The sequence below is a fragment of the Sminthopsis crassicaudata genome, chromosome 4, assembly GCF_048593235.1.
Source record: "Sminthopsis crassicaudata isolate SCR6 chromosome 4, ASM4859323v1, whole genome shotgun sequence".
NCBI classification, from domain to species: Eukaryota; Metazoa; Chordata; class Mammalia; order Dasyuromorphia; family Dasyuridae; genus Sminthopsis; species Sminthopsis crassicaudata.
Window position 1 is genome coordinate 469,839,070 of NC_133620.1, and position 24,889 is coordinate 469,863,958.

The 24,889-nt window shown below is 37.0% G+C and overlaps 2 protein-coding genes across 4 annotated transcripts in view; one reads left to right on the plus strand and one right to left on the minus strand.

The window, feature by feature from the left end:
* GIGYF2 (GRB10 interacting GYF protein 2) overlaps window positions 1–24,889 on the plus strand; it is a 131,883-nt gene that overhangs the window by 69,040 nt on the left and 37,954 nt on the right. For both annotated transcript variants that reach the window (XM_074264271.1, XM_074264272.1), the window contains one exon: window positions 21,899–22,078. In XM_074264271.1, coding sequence (XP_074120372.1) covers window positions 21,899–22,078 — 180 coding nt within the window. The remainder of the gene's footprint in view (window positions 1–21,898; window positions 22,079–24,889) is intronic.
* KCNJ13 (potassium inwardly rectifying channel subfamily J member 13) lies at window positions 5,421–14,322 on the minus strand. 2 transcript variants are annotated; one of them, XM_074264273.1, is made up of 3 exons: window positions 14,210–14,322; window positions 8,812–9,271; window positions 5,421–6,082 (listed from the first exon to the last, which is right to left on the minus strand). In XM_074264273.1, the coding sequence occupies exons 2-3, from the start codon at window positions 9,248–9,250 to the stop codon at window positions 5,460–5,462; spliced, it is 1,062 nt and encodes a 353-aa protein (XP_074120374.1). In that variant the 5' UTR covers window positions 9,251–9,271; window positions 14,210–14,322; the 3' UTR covers window positions 5,421–5,459. The 2 variants fall into 2 exon arrangements, with proteins under 2 accessions (XP_074120374.1, XP_074120376.1); XM_074264275.1 differs by lacking the exon at window positions 14,210–14,322 and having other exon boundaries at window positions 8,812–9,339.

The window sequence follows — 24,889 nt, forward strand, 5'->3', positions numbered from 1 at the left end:
ACAAAAACATAAATAACTTTTCAGTGGCAAATAGTTACTACCACAGTCTTTTAAAAAGACCTTTTCTTTATGCCAATTTCATCTTTCATTTAAAAACAAGTATAGCAAGTCTTACATTCGTAGTTTCTTGCTTTAACTCACCATCTGTTATTCTAAGTATGTCCTCTTTCTTTACTTGTTTATCACTAATGCACTATTCATCCTTTTCCATCTTCTTTTCCCATGTTAACCAAAGAGGTGGGGGCTTCCAAATGGGAGGAAATCATAAATCCTTGTAAGAGTTTGAACAGATAATGTGAAGGTCTGGTCATCTCTAAGTTATCCTTCTAGACTGCCGTCTCAACTCAATCTCCCAGCCAGACTGACTCTCCAGGCTCCCAGAGAATGGCCTGTGAGAACTCCCACAGCCAATGAACTTGCTCCTTTTTAAAGTGTAAACTCCTCTAAATATGTAAACTCCTGTTTAGTAGTCCAAAGGTGTAAACTCCCCTTAAAGGCCCGAGCCAAAGGTGTGAATTCTGAGCTAGAGAATTGCCCAGACAACCTGAGTTATCACCTTGTAATCCTAACAAGATAGAATTTGTGCATTTTCACTTTATATTTATTTTCTGTTGAAAAGAAATTTTAAAGTGTATGCTCAAAAAATGTCTAAAAGGTTTTGGTCACTAGGCTAATTGAAGATTCCTCTTTGAAGGTCCAACTTGGGACAGATTTAGTGGAAAACAAAGTAATAATCCAAGACAGCATGACTTTATTAAGCATGGCACATTAATGTAAATTTTTGGATAGGGTTACCAAGTCAGTAAATCAGAGAAATGCTATAGATCAAGTTTACCTGGATTTTAGCAAAGCTTTGATAAAGCTTCTTATGTTTACAGGAAAAAAGGGGAGAGAATTGCTAGATGATAGCACAGTTAGTTTCAGAATTGATTCTGTAGCTCAACCCAAAGAGTCCTTAGCATTTAGATAAAAGCATGCAACATAAAAGTAAGCCTTCAGTGAGTTGCCACAAGGATCTGGACTTGTCTCCATAACTTGGAAAAAAAAGAGATGTCTTCTTTGTCAAACTGGCAAATGGTGCAAAAGCTGGTAACATACAGACTAATTAGAATCCAGAAAGGTCTTGATAGGTCCAATTGGACCAACATGAAATGATGTAGAAATAAAAAGAGTCTTATACTTAATATCAAAAATCTTCACAAGAACACAGTGAATAAGCCTGAAGAACATGGAATAGAATGAGAGTTAGTGGACTGGCAGGTGGTACAATCCAACAATGTCATGAGGCTGCCACAGAATATGGCCGTAGGCTGCACTGAATGTTTTATCTTCCAAGAAGTATGGAGGTAATACTCCCTTTGCATTTTATTCTGGTCAGAACACGTGTGGAATATTGTGTTCTCTTCTGGATGCCATGCTTTAACAGATATTGATAAGTTTATGAATGTCCTGAAATATTGTGCCATATGAGGTTAGGTTCAAAGGATGATTTTATTAGGAGAGCAGAACTCTTAGGTTGGGGGAAAGGAGAATAGGGGGTAATTTTATTTGAAAGATTATCACATGGAAAGGGATTCTTAACCTTGCTAGAGTAGAATCTTATTTTAATAAAGATCAATTATAATTATATAATATAAAATTATAATTTAAGATCAATTATGAGAACTTTCTCCTTCCTCATCTTTCTGTCCTTCCCTTCTCCCTCCCCGTCCCCTTTTTCTTTCTCCTCCTCCCTCCCTCCCTCTGTTTCTCCTTTCCTTTTCTTGTTTGTTTTTTTTAGACAGTTTAAAGTTTATTGTATAAACCAATAAATTATTTTATTTTGTTTCATTTAAATTTGAACACTACTGGAAGACTGAAATGGAACCTGATTGTGTCCACCAGCTGTTGTTCCCCTGCCATCCAGCTGCTCTCTTGTCAAGGTTCAAGTGCTTGTTTCAAATAGGGTGGTTATTGTATTAGCTTATGTTCTATTCTAAAAGTTTCAGTCTTGAAAAATAGCTATGAGATTAACTTTGTGATTCTCAGCATTTAGGAATAAATGCTAAGTGGACCATCAATTAAAGTATATTAGCATTGACTTACTTCCCTGACCCATATATATTATAGATGTTGATGCTTTTAGCATAGAACAGCTGACCTTAGTGTGGCTTGAACAGCTAGCTAATCTTGCCTTGTCCCATTATTTCTCTAAAGCTCTGATAGTCCTTTGTGGACAATCCCCATGAAGGATTTTATTCACACCTTGAATACTGGTAATCTAAAAGTATGAAACTTTTAGAGTTCAAAGTAAAAGCTCTTTTATCACTCTCCAAGAGAGGGTAACAGTCAACTTATAATCATACTCTCCAGTTTGGCTGGTTCTAATAAACAACTTGGTATACAAAAGATATAATGATAAATGACTAGTAAGCTTCTTTATCATAGTAAGCAGTAAATGGAAAACCAGGAAAGTTATACAGTTTAGAATAGGTGAAAGAAAGAATAGTGAATACAAATTCTGGCTCAATTAGGGATAGAATGATCTCACCAGGGAAGTATATCCTTGGCAGTCTCTAGAGTTGCAGGCACTGAGAATCCAGGGACATGTTGTGGGATAGCTCCTTCATGAGCTTTTCTTCACCATTCCAAAGGTACTCGGTGTTACAGGCTTACTAGTTTTTCATATCTTCTTCCCTATTCCTTCACTGCAAATAGGCAAACACCATAGGTTGTGGTTCCCTCAGCAAACTGCTCCAGACTTGGGTGGAAGTGAGGTTAGTATCTTGAGAAAAACGAATGACTTTTCTATTTTATCTCTGTAAGTATTTACTGTGAATCAAGATCTGTCCATTAGATCCAAGTGAGTTTTACAAATGTATTCTCCTAATTGCCAAAATTATCTCAAAGGGAAGTCTGTAATATGACAATGTAACATATACAATGCTCACAGAGTACAGGTTGTGCACTGTCTTTTATCAGAAACTATGAAAATGAGTTGGCAAATCACAGAATCATGGAATGATAGAAGAGACTTTAGAAACCATCTTGTACGTGGTTTAACTCCATCTTTTTTATGGATGAGAAAAATGGACTCATAATCACATGGCAGAGCTGGAACTGGAACACAGGTGTCCTAATTTCTGCTTTTTCTAATCTGAGTCATGAAAAAAAACCACTGCCTTTTATTTAACTTTTTGTTGAGGCAATTGGGGTTAAGTAACTTGCCCAGGGTCACACATAGCTAGGAAATATTGAGTGTCCAAGGCCAGATTTGAACTTGGGTCCTCCTAACTTTAGGGCTGGTGGCTCTATCCACTGTGCCACCTAGCTGCCCTACCACTGCCTTTTAAAAGAGCGATAATCTGTCTTCAAGCCAGCAGTGTGTTATAGAGGCTGAATTTGGGGTCACAGGACCTAGATTTATATCCTGCAGTTTTCTCATCTGTAGAATAAAGGGGGTTGGATTGAAGGAGCTCCTGAGATCTGTCCATTCCAGCTCTTCATGTATGCTAACAACTTAACTAGATAGAAACAACGATGACTAAGTTGAGAGTTCAGTACTATGTAATTAGCTTTCCTGACACTGTCCAATAATAGAACGGATTCCAAACTTGGTGAACTCCTCCTAGATTGTCTTTAAACAAAGAAATGACACTTGGCAGTCAGGTTTTAGAGACAGTTCTTTTTCAGATAGTTTGGACTGGGTCGCCAATTTTGTGGGGTTTTTTCTGATTCTTTTCATGGGTCTGCATTGTACCTCTAATTAATTTATTCCTTTCTACATTATTGTAGTTTGTAAGATTGTGATATCCTTGTCTAATGACCAAGTTAATGCATCATTGGAAAGAACTGACATAGATATACTTAAGAGTAAGGAATCCATTCACAAAGATAATGAAAATATAGTTTTCATAGAATAATAGAGTTAGAAAGAATCTTGAATGTCATCTGGGCCAACCTGCCACTGCTTTTTTGTGTTTACAGAAAAATCTATGTGCTTGAATTTAGAAGAAGAAATTTTGTTTTTAATTCTTTATACAAATATTCAAGCTAGATAATACTACTTCCTTGCCAGTCTCTGTTTAATGTTTAATTGTTGTTTGTGTGTTTGAATCCTTAAATTCTTAAAAGAGTCTTTCATGGTTATGTTTCCTATTAAGTTACAGTATGGAGTTATTTGTATGTTTTCCTTAAAATGAAAATGATTTCATTTTAAGTTTGACAATTTGAATCTGACTTTTTCAATAGACAGTGCTCGAAAAGTTTTGGAACCAAAGGATCTATGTTTGAATCTTTACTGCCCCATATGGCTTGGAGTATATTGGTTAACTTTTCTCTAGCTTTGTTTGTTAATCTGCCAAAGGAAGTGGTTGGACTAGATAGACATAGTCTCTACAGTTCTTACCAGTTAAATCAGTGAAATCTTAATCCTAAAAAAAAATTGTTTGTTAAGTGACATTAACTTGCCTTCTATGTTTTATAATTTCTATAGGAAAAAAATTATGTATAGTAAACATGCAGTGTTAAAATATATACTGTAGTTTGGCATTTTAAATACTGTACATAAATATAATGTGGGGTTATATATTTTTAGAAAATCAAAAGTATTACCTTATATTCTTTGTTTTTTATGACCCTTAAAAATCAAAAGTATAACTGTTTCTCTTTTTTTCTTTTCTTTTCTCTTTTTTTTCTTTTTTTTTTTTTTTTTTTTTTTTTTTTTGTGGCCCTAAAAGTATAGTCAGAGAAATAATTATTCTCTGAAAAGATACAAAGCACATATATCATTATTTCTTACATCCAAAATAAAATCATTTGCTACTAATTTAAAAAACAGTGCCCATAGAGTCTTTTTTTTTTCTTTTACTAAAGTTTTTTGAGCTAGATCTAATTTGCTTTCATAAGCATTTTTTAAACACTTAAAATCTCATGTCTTTGTGAATTTCATTATTAGCTCTTAAAAATTTAGGCCAATCCTTAATGATCTTCATTGCTTCTGAAAATTGTGATAATTTGTATAAAAAACTTAATTCTATCCAAGGAGAATTTACATTGCATGGAATTATTTCAAATTGGAATTATATGTATTAAATTAATTCACCGATTTAAATTGGATTGCTTTGAGTGAGTTGTTTTTGTTTTGAGATCACATTTTAAAATATATTGCCTTTTACAAAAAATACCAAATCATATTTAAATGTCATCAGTAATGAAGTCTGTATAATTTTTCTTTCAGTCACTATAACTTTGATCACGCTAGTGAAATCATCTGGTAGAAAACTTTACAAGGTGCTGTGTTTTCAGAATGTCTGCAGTTAATTCATCCACTAGTCCCACATGTGGTCACATATCATGCTTTGCATGCCATGCTGTAATTGAAAAAAAAAAAAAAAAAGATAATGGGATAGCGATGATGAGGGGAAAAGCAACTAGTTAAGTAATTTAATATATTTTTTTAATGTATCCATGTTCTGAATCTATTCAGATACCCCAGTCTCAGAGATCTGAAAATTATCAATGTGTTGTCCATTAATATGAATTCCTATGTCAGTCCTTTTTGGGCTCTTAGGATCTGTAGCTGTTGGAAATTCAGGAATAGTTTTGTCAAAATTCTCCATTTTGATAATATATTCACCGTTAGAATCTCGAGTAATTATAGAGGCAAAATAATGATTCAGCATAATCTCTGATGGTAGGTAGGATGTCCTCCTATGGTATGGTTCTCCTGTGACCTCTTGAATAGCTGAGATGAAAACAACTAATTCAAAATGGCCAGGATCTTCATGCTGGAGGAAAGCAGCTAAAGGACTCGATGGTGTAATGGAGTGATAATAGGTCAGTGGAAAGATAAACAATGGGCATTCTGTGGAATTGATACTGTCAAGGTGGAAGTCCACACTGGTCTGGTAGAGTTGATCATTTTCTCGTTCCTCATAGAGAATGGCAGAAACATGGACGTTGGTGAGTGGTCTAGGTTGAATGTTGGCCACTTGGAAGATCAGATTTGGTATACCACCTATGTGGGCTACTACTGCCAAGTCAGTAAATCGGATGGAGTAAATCCCATTCTTTGGGCGGGCGATCTTTGCCACAAAGGCACCTAGATTAGAAAGAGTTGATTTGTTACAGACTTATTTATAACTAATAGTAACCCAATTCTATGAAATAGTGTACAGTGTTATACTTAGGTTAGATATAAAATTGTTTATATTTTAGGTATGATTTCTAAGGTCAGATGGTTAAATTCTTTGTTTTAGGTATTTTTTAGAATAGATTAGGAACTAGTATCTAAGTGTCTTATACTGTCTCGGAATTGGTTTGTCTAAGCTCTTTGGGGAATGTAAACTTTTTAGATAAGACGTGGAAACAGTTTGTATATTAGTGCAGGTTGGGTCGAAACTTTTCAAAGGAAAAAAATGTGTTCTTGGAATATGTGCTTTTCCTATAGATTTAAATAGAGATCCTTAAAATATGCATAGAATTGCTTTCATTTAATGGGAATGGGAAAATTCCTTTTTTTCTTGGTTAGATTTTGGGGTGGCAGTGGTGACCACTGATTCATCAGTGTAGTGACTATCTCTCTTCACTTTACAATTTAGAGAATTGCTGAAACATTGACAAGTTAAATGATTTGACCAAGATCACACAACTGAGACTGTCTGGACTATATTATTATTCTCCATCTTTTTTTCGATTACAGACTCAAATCAGTAAGATTTCTTTTTTTAAGAATGTGCCCCAATTGTTAAAAACTTTTTGTTGAGTATATACACACCAGTGTGTATATTTATTTACTTACAAATTTTACTTTTACTACAAGTAATTATGTAAGTTATAAAACTTACCCCCAAGTAGACTTTTAAAAATATGATGTCCTAGTTTATCTTAGAATCAATAGAGAGCCTCTGGGGTTTTGAGAATGATAGTGATATGGTCCAATCTATGCTTTAGGAAAATCATTTTGTCAGCTATGGGAAGATGAATTAGAGAGGAGAAAGACTTCCATCAGATAGACCAATTAGGAGACCATTATATTAGCTTGGGCAGGATGTGATGAGGTGTAAATGAGAGTGAACTCTGGGTCAGTAGAAAAAGGCACCAGATATTGTTAATGGAGAGGTAGAACTGACAGGATTTGGCCACTTTTTAGATATGCAGGAGAGGCCAAAGTGAGATGTCTGGGAGGATCTAGAACTTGGGAAAGCCTGTGTAAATATGGTTGTGCCCTTAATGATAGCCAGGAAGTTTGGAAGAGAAGAGGGTTTAGTTCTTGCCATAGTCCAAAGGTAGTCTTGGGGATAGAGACAAAGATAGAATTTCCTGTGCCCTGATAGTCAACACTTCATCTCATATGGGATATTGGAATGATCCTTTTGGAGATATTTTGTATAGCAAAGGAATTGATGGGAATAAGGGCAAATATGGTTGTATCATACAAGAGTTCTCCTTCTAATTGGTTACACATCCCTTTTTGTACACCCTAGTTTGAAGACCACTGCATTTTACAAACTATCATTAGAAAACTGTTGGTTTATTCCTACCTCTCTGTTTTGGACTGGTAGAATCAAAAGGAGGAGGGCACATGGTAAAGTGAAATGCACTTTGTTAGTTGCCAGACCCTTAAAGCTGAAATAGAAGCTGTTCTAAGTTAAGGATATGTTGTATTGGAAATAGTACAGCTTTTGGAGGTGAAGGATTCTTATCTGCCTCGTTGGCATTTGTATCAAGTCCTATTTATGATACTTTAAGTATTTGTTGCTTTTGAATGAATTCAGGGTACGTTATATCTTCAGGCAACGTGTGAAAACGTATTTTTGAGCTTATATTAATTTGAAGACTTTTCAAGTCTTTGTTACCAGATTATTTCAGTAGGTACATTTATTGCCTCCCAGGTGCCAAAGGAAAGCAGGGAGATGATTAGCCAAAGATCACAGCAGGGTTATGACTGGGATTCATTTCTCCTGATTCTTTAAAACCAGTGTTTCTTTGAGGGACTCAGAAAATGCTTTAGAAAAAAAAAAATGACTTGAAAACCAGGTTTAAAAAAGTGTTAGTTTTGTTAAGGGCTTCCACTTTACCTGGGTGACCTTCCCAAAGACTTTTTAATAGGTCTGTGACATGATTTTGCAACCTAGTTTCTAGTGGATTTTTCTCTAGAGTGTGTGCTTCGTTTAGTCCATTTCTATGTAATCCTAACTCTAGTACTATGTCCTCAGTTTGGGGGTGGGGGGGTCTGTAAGTATTACTTAAGATGATGAAATGAGAGGGAAATTTGGACTTAATTGGAGAAAAAAGAAAAATTAATTTTTGCTTACATTAAGATGCAGAAGGCATATTTCATAATTTGGAAGCTATATCTTCCCAAGTAGAAATATATCTCATTTTGGGATCCTGGATTTCTGTGACTTAGATGGAAACCTTCCTCCTTAGCTGCTATATTGCTTGCTCTCTTATATAAACTTCACTCCTTCAAGCTAGAGGAAATGTTGGAAATAACACAAAGTAATTTTCCCTGTACATACCAAGGCAAAGGTTATTTGACTTTCTTGAAAAGGTTGTGGAATCCCCGTGGAGCTTGATAAGTGCAAGGATTTACTAGCAAAGCAGCTTTTTCAGGATGAGAATTTCTGATGAGGCCATTTTTAGCATAGAATTATTACCGTTTCTCTCAATTGGGAGTAGGAAGGGAAACCTTTTTTCTCCCTGTCCCCTGGAAACTGCTGTCTTAATGAGAACACATCTCAGAAGTTAATCTTTCTCTGTGTTACATGAATTTCCTCTCCTTCCAAAATTCATAGTCACATTTTTGAGAGAACAAAGACAAATTACCTGTGATAAAGGACTCCAGCATGAGTCCCGAGAGCATTTGGGCGGCTAGTAAGGTAATGGAAGCTAGACACTCGCCACTGGGGTACATGGTACCATAGCCAATCGTGAGCTGTGTCTCCAGTGAGAAGGAGAATGCAGTTTTGAAGCTGGTGACATATCTTACACAGACAGTATGGTTTTGGGGAGGGTTGTCATGGTCTATCCAAAGATCGCCATTCACTTCAGCTAAAATGTACCAGAAGACCGCGAAGACGAGCCACTGAATCACAAAAGATGCGGGATAGACCACCAACATCCACCGCCATTTTAGGTCTATTAGGATCCCCCACAGATTGGCTAGACGGGTGTGGCAAATTCTCGAGGACCTGCTTATCTTCATGGTGCTGTGGCCATCTTTGGTAACCATCCTCTTACGTTTCTGAGTCAGGAGTGGAGCCATGCACTCGTTGGCCCTTATGCTCTGAAATCAGAAGGACCTGTTGGTAGCTGATGGGTAGACAACCGCCTTGGACTAACATATAAAGGCAATGGCTAAAAGTGATCGCCTCCCCCTCAAAACCTTGTCAGTATTTATCTATACCATTCAGTTAACTTGTCATGCATTTCCCACAATGTCTTTTGCATAATAGGTATTTAATATTGATTAGATTGCTTTTCCTAGAGTTGGCAAAAGATTGAGACTAGAAAGAAATAACCAATGAATTAAGACTATTGTTACTCTATATTATTTAGATTTCAGAAGCTGGAATTACTTGGAAGTTAAATTCTAGTTACTACACAGTATCATTTTTTTCTATCACATCTACACTTTGTAAGTAGCTTTCCTGTACAATTAACATAAACTCAAATTTATGCCAAGTTTTTAGATGGTTTTACCCTAGAGATAGAAGGGTTACAGAACAGCACATGTAACAATGGAGCATAACAAGCCTCCTTCCATCTGTTCATTCATTGTGTAGTAGGAACAGCACTAAAGAGTTGCCATTTGATCTGTGATCCTGAGCAAGTCATTTCCTCCTGCTGGGTCTGAGTTGCCTACTCTCAGTAAGGGACTAAAAGCTTCTAAAGCTTTTCTGGTACTAACATTTTGTCATTTTAGAATGACCACAGCTCTCTCCTCTCCTCCCTTTCATTCAGGGAATTCTAGGACCTCCAAGTCAAATAAAGAGTCCTGTTGGTTTTTAAAGCCCTTCACAAACTCATTTCCTCCTATCTTTGCAGTCTTTGTACCCTTTCCTCCCCGCAAGGAGAGTGGAATCCAAGGACACCATCAACCCTTGTTGAAGGGGCTTTGCCTTCTTGTCCCACGTGGGTCACTGGCTGTTGCTCTGATGCCCAGAACCCTTTCTCTTCCTGTCTCCTTATCCCTTATACCCTTGGTGCCCCAGATAAAATGCCACCTGCTCCAAGATCCCCTTAATGCCGGCCAGCCTTCTTTGCTTGTTTGGACAGAGCTGTCGGCAGGCTGTCTCTCCTGTTGGGCTTCGAGCTCCCTGAGGGCAAAGTCTGCTTAGTCTTGGCCTCTTTTTCTGTGCCTTGCACTTCACACAGTGCATGCTCCTAGTGTGCCCCTAATAAGGAGTTGCCTGTGGACTGACTAATTGCAGTTCCTGGGCCGGAGTCATTTTCCAAAAGAAAGACACAGGAATGATCTCAAGAGGTACATGGCTCAGATGCTATTTGTCCATCCCCCCCACTGTCACTCCAGTCCTCAATACTCATGGAATAGACACGGCTCTTTTTGTTTTGTCTTGTTCTCCCCAGTATCCAGCACTTTATATGTTGCAGACCCTTCATAAAGACTTGTTTATGACTGAAGGGTGGAGTGTGAGCTTGGATTGGTCCTAATTTATAGAATCTCTTCATATGAATGGGGAAAATAAAAAGAACTGTAGTCTAGAAACTTTGTGTATGTTTTTCTGTACAAATGCTATTTTTAAAAAGTAACACATTTTAAAAGTTAAGTAAAATGAATAGTTGGTTTTATAAGGATGGTAAGATACCATGTAATAAAAGTGTGAGTTTGAACAATTTAATTGCCAAGTTCTCGCTGGGACTCTGTTTCACCTGCACTCCTCCTCGTGTGGCTCAGGTCCTCCTTTGGTGTGCTAAGAGGCTTCTGCAGACAGCAAATGAGCTGATTACTTTTTCCCTAAAAAAATATATCCAAACAGCAGGAGCCCATTGGTTATGGTTTCCATATAGAAATCTTTTCATTATTTCTACATCTTTTACTTGGAATAAGTTTGCTTAAGAAGGATCCTAGCAGATGCATTCCGTATGGAACCACTGTTCTTGTGGCCTTTTAGGATGCTTTCGATACCCATTGGCCTGACTTGAAGAGTCAAAAAGTGGTTTTTTGGGCAGATCACAGCTGGTCATTAGATGATTAGTTATTCAGTCCCCTATTCTCTCAGATTCATTTATGTCTTTTTGAAATTTTTATTCTGAAACCTTTTTTCCTTCTATTGAGCTATTGGATTTGAATCCTTAATTTAAAATATTTCAGAAACATTTAAAAGGGAAAAAAAGAGCATCCTTGTTTTCTAATTTTCCTCATGAGTTTACTTAGGATTAACTGATCACTTAAACTTCACATTTATAACTTTTTTGGTCAGACAGTCAGGGTTGATTGACTTGCTCAGGATCGCACAGGTAGTACAAGTCAAATGTCTGAGGCTGTCTTTGAATTGAGGTTCTCCTGATTCTGGGGCTGGGGCTGTATCCACTGTACCATTCAGCTACCTGACTTTTATGTATTGCTAATGCTAAATTGTCCTTAACACAGTTAAAAGAATTGATGTCATCTTAAAAATAAATCTTTGAAGTGTAAAGAAGATTGCAAATGAAATAATTTGTTAGTAGGTACTCAGACCCTTAACATAAAAGTGTTTATAAATATCTGTCATATCATTTGTGATATTATTCCCTTTGCATAACTATTTAATGTCTAATTTTGTTTAGGCACAGTGTTTTAATAGACATAAGTCTATTATATGTCACCATTTTTATGGAAGTTCAAGATCCTGCTGCAAATGTAGCATATGATTTTAATAAGCATAATTTCATTAGATTTTGCCCTGCCCTTTACTTAGGTCTGCTTTCATTTTCTCTACTATTTCTTCATAGAAGAATACAATATGAATAGCTGTCTTTAATCATTCTTTTAGGTTTATGTGTGATTTTCAGAGCATAGGCTGCTGATTTGCATGTCAGTTTTTAATTTGTACACTCTGTTCTATTTTACTTAAATTGGAATTTTTCTCCACAAGAGCCATAGTTAATTTCACATTTAGATCTCATTGGTTTAGAAATGTGCACCATAAGCCAGTTAAGTACTTCTATATGCAGAGAGCATTAGGAGAGATCCAGGGTTTACTTAATAAAGACCCAGACCCTGATCTTCTGGAACTTAAGTGCCTGAGCTGATGTGAGACACATGCATACATACATATACACATATATAAGAGATGTGACTAGCAGAAACAGCATTATCTGTGAATTAGAGTTGTGTGTAATTTAAGGAGCTTGTCTACCTGTTGGGCATCCTCACTCAACCTGTAGGGCTTGGAGGGCCAGAATCACTGTTAGTTGATGTAGCCCTGACCCTTTGATTCCTGATAGCTCAAGCCTTTTATTCTGCTTAGTGTAACTTGTCTGTTTTTTAACCCCTTTTCTTGCAAACATCCCCTAATCACTTAGTGCATTTAAGACAGAGTTGCTTCTATTTGAATTTTAGTTGTCATCTCCTCCTCTACCTCAGTATGTGTCACCTCACTCTTGACCTCCACCATCCGACTCCTCTCTCCTCTTTTACTCCTGAGGGTTTAAATATTTCATTTTCATGGTAAGGACTTTGTGTCATGCCATGTTCTGAGAGGCCCTTTCATTTGTGAAAACTCTGACACTTGGGGTTGTAGCCTTCAGTGCTGCTGTGGGTGTAACCCTGCATAGGACCCTGCGTATTCCATAGCCCCAGATTGTTCAGGAGGAATTGAGCAGCATTTAGATTATAACAATAGTAATAGTAGTGATATATGGAAGACAGGTTAAAGTTGGCAAAGTGATTTCATCCTCATAATACCTTCAGGGAGTTGGAGTAATAATTACCCCCCGTAAGTTACATTTCAAGAAAATGAGGCAAACTTGTTTATGCTCACAAAGTTAGAAAGTGGTCAAGTCCCAGGATTCTTCTTATTCAGGTGTTCTGGCTCTGAGTCGCATTCTGTTGACTGGACCACACTCTCTAGGGTTTTTTTCGATTGCTAAATCATGTGATATGTTCATGTCCCATAAGCCCATATGCAGCTTTTCCATATTTTGCATATTTCATTCACTATTTTGAAATTTGTGTCTAGCAATCAATATATATAGTTTTTAATCACCAACCAGTACTTCAGGGAAAAGAATTATTCCTTGCTTTTCCTATTCCTACTTGTTTTGTACTATGTGCAAAGTACTTCATCTTTTAGGGGATCTTGCCATTCACTAAATTAGATTTTGCTTGAATAAGTGAGGATGAATGAATATGATATAGATGTTGTTACTAACTTGTTCTTAAATGATTTCCATGAACTTAAATGTGCGTAATGACAAAAAATTTAGTTTAAAGGAGAGTTTGAGAGAATTTTATCAGAATGAGAGCAAGATTTCTTGCTCTTTTTCTTTATCACGCACACAGACATGTTGTCACTTTTGATGAGTTAAAAGAAAAAAAAAGTCTACTAGACTTTTCTTAAAGTTCAAAGATTACCCCTTTTAAATCTCTGCCATGGTTTAAAATAATTAATTCATATACCATAGTAAAGACAAACCATAACTGTAAAAGCCATTTCAGTTAATCAATTATTTACATTTGCTACTGGCTCATTCCAATCTTAAACATCAGCTTAAATAGTGATTTAGAATTGGGGTATAGGGAGGGAAGGAGAGTGTGTTCATGGGGAGGGGGATAGGGAGAGAGAGGGAGATTGAGTGTGTATTCATTATTAAAAATAACAGTTATCACAACATTTAAATCCTTTAATGTCAAGTTTTCTAGTACCCATTTTAGGAGTTTTTTCTCATAATTTATCCCTACAGGAGTAAAAAAGCAAAGCATAATCTTTTAAAAAAATCTTTGGAATTTCTTCTAGAGACGCATTCTGTTCTCCAAGTGAAGTTTATGAATCATAATCAGATACAGGCATGTATTCAGTGAGGTGATGAGAAATTCCAGTAATATTTTCAACTGGTCTGTCCCATTTCTAATATTTCAAAAGAAATAGTCTAATTTCCGCCTTTCTATTTAGTTAAGTTTTCATAGATTTACCCATATTGGATATAACTAATTGTGACCTTAACTTTTCTATCTATCACCACCCCCGAAATTAATAGTTTTTAATAGAGGAATACTTACCAATGATTTTGAAGCTTTGGCTAATGTGCAAAGGTAGGTCTTTAGGGAATCTAGGAGGGATGTATCCCTTTAGGCAGACAGTCCTATCTACAAGTCTAGTTTAAGAGTCTAGGGCTCTCTTGTTGAACTGGGTTTACAGTTCACATTCCTCTGTTTATAATGCAGTGAGGGCTGGTTTCCTCTGAAGCTGATGTGATTGGTCACTTAGTCTGCAGGGGGGCCAATTAGCTCTGATCATGTGGAAAAGAATGCTGGTTTATTAGGAGGTCTTTCTTTACCCAACACAAACCTTAGCAGCTCTAGAGAAATCCTCCAAAGCTGACTTGGAGAAGGGGTGCATTTTTTTTCTCTAATCAGAATCCGTCTTTAGTAAGTTTGTATAATCTTACTTAAGATTTTGGAGGTCCAAAGGGATAAAATTCTTTACAATTTTCCATTTGGTCTTCTCTTTTATTGTAGGTTAAAATATAAGATAATTCTACTCATAAAAACTTCTTTTCTCCTGTCAATTTTGATATGATTATTTTTGGAGAAGAATGATAGGATCAGAAATCTGAAAGAGACTTTCGAGTCTAGCTTCCTCATTTATAGATGAGAAAATCAGTATTCAAAATGACACAGTTATGATAAAGCCAGAACTGGAATATAGGGTTAGAAACAGACCAAGATCTGTCCTTTGTCAGATGCCATTCCCATTTAGAATAGTTATTACAGGTTTCAATATTGTACTGCTAGCAATATATCATGGGGGAAAACACATTTATGTTCAGTGTAGTAGTGATATCTAGGGCCTTGCCTTTCCAGTGATTTCTTTGTAGAACTGAAGAATTCAGTTATAAAGCCAGCTTCCGGGGTATTTAAGGAAATTTTGCTTTGGTGGCAAATATACTGAATTTCAGTAAATTAAGGTAAATGGGGCACAGACAATTCAGCTCAGTGTTGTAGTAGTGTTTAGCTGGACATTTTCTGTGTTCTCACTTGTGTCAACACTGAAGTGAGCTGTGGGGCTAGCTTTGGCACACCCTGCAGTGCAATACTTTTTTCCTCTCCATTAGCTGCTGATGTGAGAACTTTGGTCCAACATCCTATATAAGAGGATCTGAGGAACAAAGACTCTCGTTGTGTCTTGCAGGTCGAGCTATTGGAGACCTGCTGGGAAAATTATTAATGTGGACCCATGTAATACTCCTTTGGGAGGGAAATCGGCCCTTAAGGACTTTGGCTCTTTTTGTGAAACAAACATAAAATTAATTCTTTCTTTGTTTAATTAATACCAAACATTTCAATACAAGTTCAGGCACAGCATTTAAAAATCTGATAGATATTATTTGACCTTCTGAATTATAGAAGGTAAACCCCTAGGAAAAGGACTTATGGAGGGTTGTTTTAATCATTTCTTTTCCCTTCATTTGGTAGTAGAAATGATGATTAGCTATTGGCAAGTTGTTGGGGGTTTTTTTGTTTGTTTTTTTAAAAATTGAGCATTATATAGCATTCATGACTGAGATATGTATAACAGTACGTTATGATTCTGACTGCCAAATAAGTATGAAATTGGGAATTATTTTTAGTAAAATAAACTCTCATCATCATCATATCCTTCTAGATTTTTATTGTTGATTTATATTGTATTTTAATAGGGATAATCACAACTTAAGAAATATTCGAGTTTTAGAACATAAACGTTTGAGTTCTTGAGGTACAAAGAAATTTATTTTATGAAACTGGTGCTCATTTTACAGGATTTTGAATTCTTTGAATGACATTTTTTAATCTTGTTAAATTCTAGACCAGGTACTAGATTATTTGGAAGAAGACAAGTGGAAATTGATGAAATGAAACTTCCTTAGAATAATTTCTCCTCCTCTCTTCTAAATCAGAGTAGAAATCCTAAAAAGTAACAGACTTTCCAGAAATGGTCTTAACTAGAAAGTAAACCGATCAAAGATAAGTGCTGTTTGGAAAAAGCAGTAATCAGAGCACTAGAGACAGTGATCTACACTAGTGCCATGAGGGCAGTACTTCAAGAAAGACCCACGTGCTCGGCTGATAGCGAAATCATAGAATCTGAATACAGCTAAGAGCAGACAAGACGACAATGTAGAGACATGGAAATGGTGTAAAGAAAGTTAAAATATCAGGGGAACCAGTTGAGAGAACAGTTACTACAGAAGATGTCATAGTAGTAGGAATCAAGGTGCAAAACCCACCTCAGAAAAATAATTAATTTGGAAAAAGAAGAGGAAGAAAAACTCAGATAAAAATGACAAGATTTGGAAGACAAATTAGGAAGACAAAACGTAACAGAGAGATGTCTTCCAGAGTACAGAATTACCACATTATTTTAGTAAACTATAAGGAAACTTCCCAGACATATCAAAACTAAATGCTGTATTACAAAGAGAAAGTATTCCTAGAGGCTCAGCAGACAGATGGTCAGATCTACTATATATGTCAGTTTTCTGAGAGATGAAAATGTGGCTATATTCCTGGACAAGCATCCCTGTTAGCCACATTCAGGAGACTCCCCACTACCATAGATTGACATTTCATTTGTTTGCATCAGGGCTAGCATGACTTTTAAATCTGTACTCCATGACCATCCTGTCAGAGGAGTTCTGAAGCCTCTCTTTTGTCATGTGTCAAGGTGAGCTCCTGAGTTCTCTGGACTGATCGTGTTTCAGAATGATAGAGAATAACATAGTCCCAGAGAGCCCAGATTGGGCTGCATTTATACTGGGAAGCCAAAGGTTTTTGGGTCCTGGCTTATTGAGTGTTTCCTTCTTGTGTAGAATCCCCCCAAATACCATTTTTGAACATGTGCATTCATACTCTTCTTCATGTGGGCTTGCTTGTCTTTGGCCCTGCCAACGTACGGGATTCTGAGAATTGCCAGGAGTCCACTCTGGGCCCCAGGGCTGTCCCAGAGTGCTTCCCTTTCTCAAAAGCCAGTCTCTTTAAACCAAAATATCCAAGCTCCAAACAGCCCCATCAGTAACTTATCTTTAACCACACTACTATTCCTAGCCAGACTGTTAAATGTAATTGCTGGAGTTGTGTTGCAGTAGATTGAGAAGGAGGGAGAGCTGGCTCGAATTTTCCAGTCTTGACTTTGATATATACTGAGTATGAGATTGTCAGCAAATCCCTTAACCTCACTTCCCCTGCAACTCTTAAGCTGATTAAGGAGGAGTGACATGGCTGATTTTATTTTGATCAAGTAGGTCCCTATAGCTGTAAAATCATAGGTTTCTTCCTTTCTTCCACTCCTCCCCCAGAAAAAAAAGAAAACAAAAACAGGCTTGTCAGACTAATCAATAGCAAATTCTCTAGAATGTTTGATCCTCCTTACCTCTCAGTTCTCTGTGACATTAAGGTTGGTAATTGAATATAAAAGGAAGACATCAAATATATATATATATATATACACACAACATTATATAAGAGAGTGTATATGTCTGTGTGTGTAAAACACTTCACAACATATAACAACTGAGGTTATTTGGCATCTAAGATAGAAAACTGGTATACAAGCGAGTTGATACATCTCTGTCCCATAATTCTTCTTTTGCTTTTTTGAAAGTGGGCTTTTGTAGGCTCCAAGCTTCCCAGCTGTAGATTGTGTTGGCTAAGGGCCTCTTTTGCTCTGTCTGAAGTTTTCCATAAACACCACTGTTGGCTGAGGGTCAAACATGCACACAGGTGCCCTTTCACTGCTCTTTCTCCTTAGGAAGTCCACTCAATTAGACCAGGCCAAGGTCAACACTACATTTTATTTTATTTTTCATGGTAGAAAAACCCTGCCCAGTGTTAACTACAATATGTAAGGCAGAAGTGCCTGCAACACCAAAGTTCTGGGGAGATTGTATGACTGAGATTCATTGCAGTCTAAGAGGACTCAATTTCGGGTGACCCCCAAAGCCAATGAAAAGAGAAGCCCAGTGGGTGCCAGCAGCACGCGCAGCCTTCCCAGTGATCCCTTCTTTGTTTTTGAGAAGTGGCCTCCAGGACGCATTGAACTCCACAAGGGCTGGTTGGTTGGCCATAATGCTGAGCTGGCATCCTCCAGAGAGCAATACGTCAAAGCCGGAGGGGGCTAGCCGGGGCCCTGGGCAGCTGGAGTATCAGAATCATAACTGCCCAGATGTGACATCTTGGAGAAATTGTCAGCTGTGTTGTACAGGAGGTGGTGATTGGAGGCTATGGCTCAGTGCTGTGCCATTTGAGTTGTGGAACTGGAGAAGCATCAAAAACACATTTCAGTGAGTGTATAGAGGAAGCTGAAGAGAAATATTTTTGAGGGCAAAGTAGAAATAAATACATATCCTTAATTTGTCTTCTCTTTCTCTCTGGAAGATAGTGTGTCGAGTAGGGATTTTTGTAGTTCATCAGTTTTGGTGTCATGATTTTTCAGATTTTCCCATATAATATTGTGTTGTACATTTGTTGCTATTTTTTTGATGGACTGAATTAAAAGCTCATTCAACACCAGACTGTAGCCTTACATTTATTGGGCTTAATAAATATTCATTGTACTGCTTTATTATGGATCTCATGGTCACAGAAATAAAAAGACTCTTAAGGAGAGATTAAAATGTGTACCTAGGGAAATGAATAGGAGTTCAAGGCCATTTTGGTGGTTCAACAAGACATAGTTGGGAAAAAAACCCCCTGTTGGTATTGAAAGTGGAGGAGGCATGTGATTGGTGTCTGTTTAAGTCCTTTTCCACCATTCCTTCAACTCTTGTCTTTGAGAATTTCCAATTCTTCCTCAGTTTGTTGGGAGGAAAACATGTCCTAACTAGATCGTTTTAGGGCACAAAGTTGGTGAAAGGAATCCTTAAGAAGGGAATGACTCTTTCCAGTAGGGAGACAGGATGGATGAGTCTGCTCCCAGCAGCCACTCAAGTCTCGGGTTTTGAGCCGTAATCATAACGAAAGAGAAGAGCCAGGCTACAATCAAAGAAAGAATAATTCCTTCTGTCTTGGAAAATACTAACATCCTTATACCTACAGGCAGAAATCTGACTTGTTTGCTTTCACATATGAAAGTTTTGCAGTACTGCTTATCTGTTCTTTGTAGGATCTGCAAAGATAATATAGATATCATGAGATATACAGTGGGTTTCAGTTGTAAGTCTTTAAAGCTTTTGAAACCCCCTGTATACTACAGTCAGAATAGTTCCCACTGTACACTTAGAAAGTAGTTAGTTACTTCATAGATGTGAATTTTCTGTAGTTTAAAGTATAATCTATCAACATAGGTTTTCTTTTTATAGATCATAATTAAAACTAATGTTAGAAATTTTAACTTCAAGTCTAGCAGTATCCAAATTGGACCATTTAAATATTGCATCTTTAGAGTCGGGTATCTCTAGGTAAGACAGTCAAAACATTTCTTGAAAAAGCCAAAGGATCTTGAAGATGTTTCTCCTTACTCTCTGTCAACTGATTACTTGGCTTTGCTAGATTTTTTTTAGTCTAATTCTTGAAAGCACTGTGTCCTCATCTTTTGATGGTCTAGACTTGTGAGTTTACTGATGTGGGTTATATGCTTCTGTCAGTGCAGACTGTTGCTGGGGATTTGGGGGGAGAGTGCAGAAAAGTTCAGTGTATTTTGCACCAAGGCAGGATCGAGGCCCAGAGTTTCCAGACTGAGCACTGCACATTCTGCCTTTGTTCTAGAAGTGACAGGTCTAGAACGGAGGGGGTTTCACATAGACCCATTCTGATTTTGTTCTGGCCTCTTAGTTTTATTTAAAACTTACTTAAATCTTCGCTGTTTGGCTTTGGTTTATTGAAACTTATTTGTTGCCAAGATGATTCAACCTGTACTAACACTAACTGTACTAATATGTCTTCTCTCTAAGTTAATCTCTCTTTTTAAGTGATGGAGAATGGTTGATTTATAAGAATTTCAGAATGAGGTGGAATCCATGATGTATGATGCTTTATCTCAGATAAGGAAGTTGAGTGTATTACTACAGATTGTTTTAATATCAGAAATCAGAAGTTGAAGCTGGGCAGCATTATGTTTCTTAGATAATAAGATGGTGATAAGAAGATAGATAGGGTGGAATGACATAATTTTTATTTTTCTTCTCAGAGTTATAATTATTTTAAATTGAGTTTCCACCTAATAGTACCATTGTGAATCCTTTAGCTCCCCACCACAATAGTTTTGTCCTGTTGAAATATATTTGAAAGGTTTACTTTGGAAATCTAAGGTTTTTTCCATCAGTGATTAGGGAGAAAAAAAATAGACCTTATATAGTCCAAGTAGTGGTTGGAACTAAGCCAAAAGATATTTGTTGAGCATTGAGCACTTTATGTGAGGAATTAAAAAGCAATAAAATAAGGTAATGCCATTCATTTGGATAGTACTTCATAGTTTTCTGAATGCTTTCACAGTCATTTTCTTTCCAAGGCTGTGCAGGCTAATTGGGAGAGAGAATATTAACAGATTCTATTGCTGTTCAGTCGTCCCTGACTCTCTGTAACCCCATTTGGGGTTTTCTTGGCAGAGATGCTGGAGTAGCTTGCCATTTCCTTCTCCAGCTCATTTTTTACAAACGGGGAGCTGAAGCAAACATGTTTAGATGACTTGCCCAGGATCACATAGCTAGTGAACATGTGAGATCAGCTTTGGATTTAGGAACATCATCAAAAATCCTAAAGGATTCGGCCTTCTTGTAAAAGCTGATGCTTGAAAATCATTTTGTGCACAGCTCTCCTTTGGGGAATGGGGACAAGTCCAGGAGGGGAGATGCCAGAATGATGGATGTTTTTTTCTTTTCTGGCTGTCATTTCAGTGAAGTTCTTTATATTTATCCCTCTGATATTTTCATAGAAGTTAGAAGGAGTCATGACATCGAAATGGTCTGTATCTCTCAAATTTGAAATTATATTGAATTTCATCACATTAGATTCAGCCCAGTGGTCTGGTCCTTGAAGATCTTTTTTTGATCCTTACTTTGACATCCTGTCAAAAACAAAAAGTTGGGCCTTTTTGTCATCTGCACAATTGAAGAGCATGACATCTATGCCTTTATCTAAGTCACTGATAAAAATGCTAAATAATCCGGGGCACAAATCCCTAAGTGGGCACTGTGCCACTGGGGGAGACTGTTATAGGGTCATAGAGGAGAAGAAATGCTGATATTATGGAGCAGATTCTTGCAGGGTTCTAAGGGTCCTTTACAAACCGAGGGTGGTGATGGTGGGTCTGTGTCCCTGGGCTCTTAGCGAGGAGGTAGCAGGCTACATGAGACATTTTCAGACAAGAGTCGCTGTGCTGGTTTGTTTTGCATGACTGTACTTTGTTGTTACAAGGGAAGATTTTATCAGGGGTGAGGAAGAATGACTGGGAAGTAACTGATCTTATTTTAAAAGAGCCTCAGTAAAACCTTTTTGAAAGGATGATGACATAATTCTATTTGTCTAGGAGCAATGTTCACCAGGCAAGGCCTGACCTCAGTTTACTACTCCAAATCTGTGGGACAAAATAGGGAGAGATCATATGACCTTGGTTTTTTAGTAGGTTTGTAAGTTTGATAACTTTTAATTGGTTGTTTAGTATGGAAATTGTGCCATCCCCAGAAAATTATTTCAAGAAAATTGTATCTGCTATTATTTAATCTACTTGATTTTTCTAAACCTAAATGCGTGATTACTTGGTTTACTTTTCAGTGAGACCAAACTTTGAAGAAGGTGGGACAACAGTAGCAGGGAGAAAGCATGACTTTATACGTTCTGAAAGTGAAAACTGGCGCATCTTTAGAGAGGAACAGAATGGAGAAGATGAAGATGGAGGCTGGCGCCTTGCAGGGTCACGAAGGGACGGAGAGAGATGGCGCCCACACAGTCCAGGTGAGAAGTAAACATTGTCTCAAGAGAGCCGAGGAGTGCTTGTTGACTTCTAGACTTTGGATTCCTCACCCTGAAAATGGAGAGAGCTAATGAAATCATCCCCAAAGTTTCCTTTGTGTGCCTCACTTTCTCAATGCTCTTTTCATGATATTTTTTGTTGTTGTTTAAGTCGAAAAGGAAACAATGTGCCCCATTTGCCACTCTGGTTCTCAAGTTTGGATACATTATATTATTATTTTCCCTGAAAAAATGGTAGTTTATTTTGAGCATAAGCTTCAAGTTCAGGTCAAATGAATTGTCACATGTTCTTTTTCTGCCTCTTCCCATTTGAAGAGCAGGGAGCAAGAATAAGCAGCACTTTTTGGTTCTTTTGCTTCCTCTGTTTTACTCTGAGAATGCTTTAGTTTGTTCTTACTTTTGACATTAGATATGCTGGTAATTGAAGACACTGGTGCTTGTGTTAAAGTTCAGTCCCTACCAAACTGCTGGCTCAGCAGCGCATGAGAATCAGATGTGACTGTAGCTTATGTAGGTCATGGGGGCACTGAAGGCTTAAGCTTAGGAAAGAGATATAGACAAGTCATAAATGGAGTATTTATCACTTGATTTTTTTTTTTCTTTCTTATATCTTAGCATTGTATCTTGGAATGGGAAAATGGAAAAAATTAGGGTTAGGAAAGATTACTCTCCAGCCCCTGCCTCTGCTAATACCAATTTCATTATGTTTTGTTTCTTCAAAATTTAATTTTAGTGATATTCTTTATTTTTATATTACTTGTATTTCTCAGTTTATTCCTTTTCCTCAAGAGCCATCCCTTAAAGAATTAAGAAAAGGCAGAGGGGAGAAGATAGCTAAGCAACTAGCATATTGAAAAAGTCTGATATCAGTCAGTGAAGAAGTATTTATTATACGGCTCCTATGTGCCAAGCAATGTACTTGGCTCTGGGGATCCTAGTACCAAAAAAATGAAATAATCCTTCACAAGGAGCTTCAAAGCTAAGCAAAGGAGTTTGTATTTGAACTCAGGGCCAATAGGAAGCTTTTGGAGTTGATTGAATAGTAGAGTCATATGATCAGATCTGTATTTAAGGAAAATTTCTATGGCAGTGGTGTCTCCGGAGGAATTAGAGGCAGGGAGACTGTTGTTAGGAGGCTATTGGCAATATAGTAATCTAAGAGAGACATGATAAGGGCCTGAACTAAGGTGGGAATTCTGTGAGTGGATGTGAGAGGGTCAGAGGTGAGATATTTTGAAGGTAGGAATGGGAAGAACTGGTCACTAATTGGAGATGAGGGGGTGAAAGTGGAGAAGAGAGGGGAAAAGGCACTGAGGATCTTATATGGAAAGGGGATCCTTTGGGGGAAAGAATAAGCTCCACATCCTGGTCTTCTTCTGGGCCAAGTTTAATGATGGCAGTTTCACAGGATTCACTTTCCATTGTTATTGCTCTTCCTATTTATATTATTGTAGTCATTATGTATATATTTCCCTAGTTCTGCTTCCTTTTGCTTTCCATAAATTCACTTGGTTTACTGTTAGGTTCTTACTAAGTCGGTACTTAACATAGTCCCTCCGTTCATCCTATTCATTGTTTCTTGTAGCATAGACATTTCCATTATATTAATGAACTTGTATTTGTTTAACCATTGACTAGGAATACCTGTATCATCTCTTAACTCTTTCCTGCTATGGAAAGTGCTTCTGTAAAATAATTTGGTGTATTTAGGGCCTTTTTAGAATTAGTGACCTCCTTAGAATATAAGGTTAGCTTTGGAAATCTATTGAAGACTTTCTTGATTCTTCAAATCAATTTTCAAAATGGCTGGAGAAATGCACAATTGCTATCAGTTCACACTCTTCATTTATCTGTGTGCCCACCTTCCTCCAACTCCTCCAACCTTGATTTACTGTAAGTCGTATCTTGTCAATTTTCTCCATGTGAGATGAAAACTCAGTTGTTTTGATTTACCTTTTTATTGTTAATGATTTGAAGAATTTCATGTAGTTTTAAAGTTTATAGATCTTTGGTGGTTTGTTCATAGTCACTTATTTGCTGGGAAGACTAGTTCCCTTCATATTTTTGATATCAGATTCTTATCAGAGAGGTTTGGCAGATTTTCCCTTCCAGTCAACCACTTACTAACTTGGATTAAGTTTGTTTATGTAAAAGTTTTTCCATTTCTTATGCTTGAAATCATCTCTTTTGTCTTAATTGTGTTAATTGAGATCACTGCCTAAGGAATACCCATGAAAGGTATATGTTCTGGTTCTCTTCTGAATTTTATTTAATGGTGTGACCATTATTTTTCAGGTCACATGGAATAATTTTTATATTTTTTTGGGGGGAGGAATACTTATATTGTTATTTGAAATTTTTTTTAGTATATAAAGCCAAGTCATATTAGACCTATATAGCTATCCAGAGCTTAAAAAGTTTAGCTGGGATTTAAATTATTTTGTTGATATTGTTAGAAGTAAAACAAACTTTAAAATTATAATTATAAAATTAATTTAAAAAAAAAAAGAAGAAGTAAAACAAACTTTAAGAAATTTTTGATCGTTTAAACTCCCTTCAGGGTAGATGTTTTTGACACTGTCTTTGGGGCTATTCCTTAAGATCCTTGGGCACCCGAAATCTTCATTTCTCTTCCATTCATATTCTTACTAATATTGCTCTGCCCATGGCATCCAGACAGTATTGTTCTAGTTTGAGGTAGCATGGCATTGGTGGTATATTTGCCAGCTTAGTGGAGGGCTTATAGAATGTGTTCTCAGCAAGTGAGTACTTTGTGAAAGAATGGATCTGATC

Excerpts from the sequence above, each read along its gene's own strand:
- KCNJ13 (XM_074264273.1), bottom strand. The coding sequence starts at position 9,250 with ATGGCTCCACTCCTGACTCAGAAACGTAAGAGGATGGTTACCAAAGAT. Across the intron at positions 6,083-8,811 it reads GCTGGAGTCCTTTATCACAG|GTGCCTTTGTGGCAAAGATC; the intron begins GTAATTTGTCTT and ends TTTCTAATCTAG.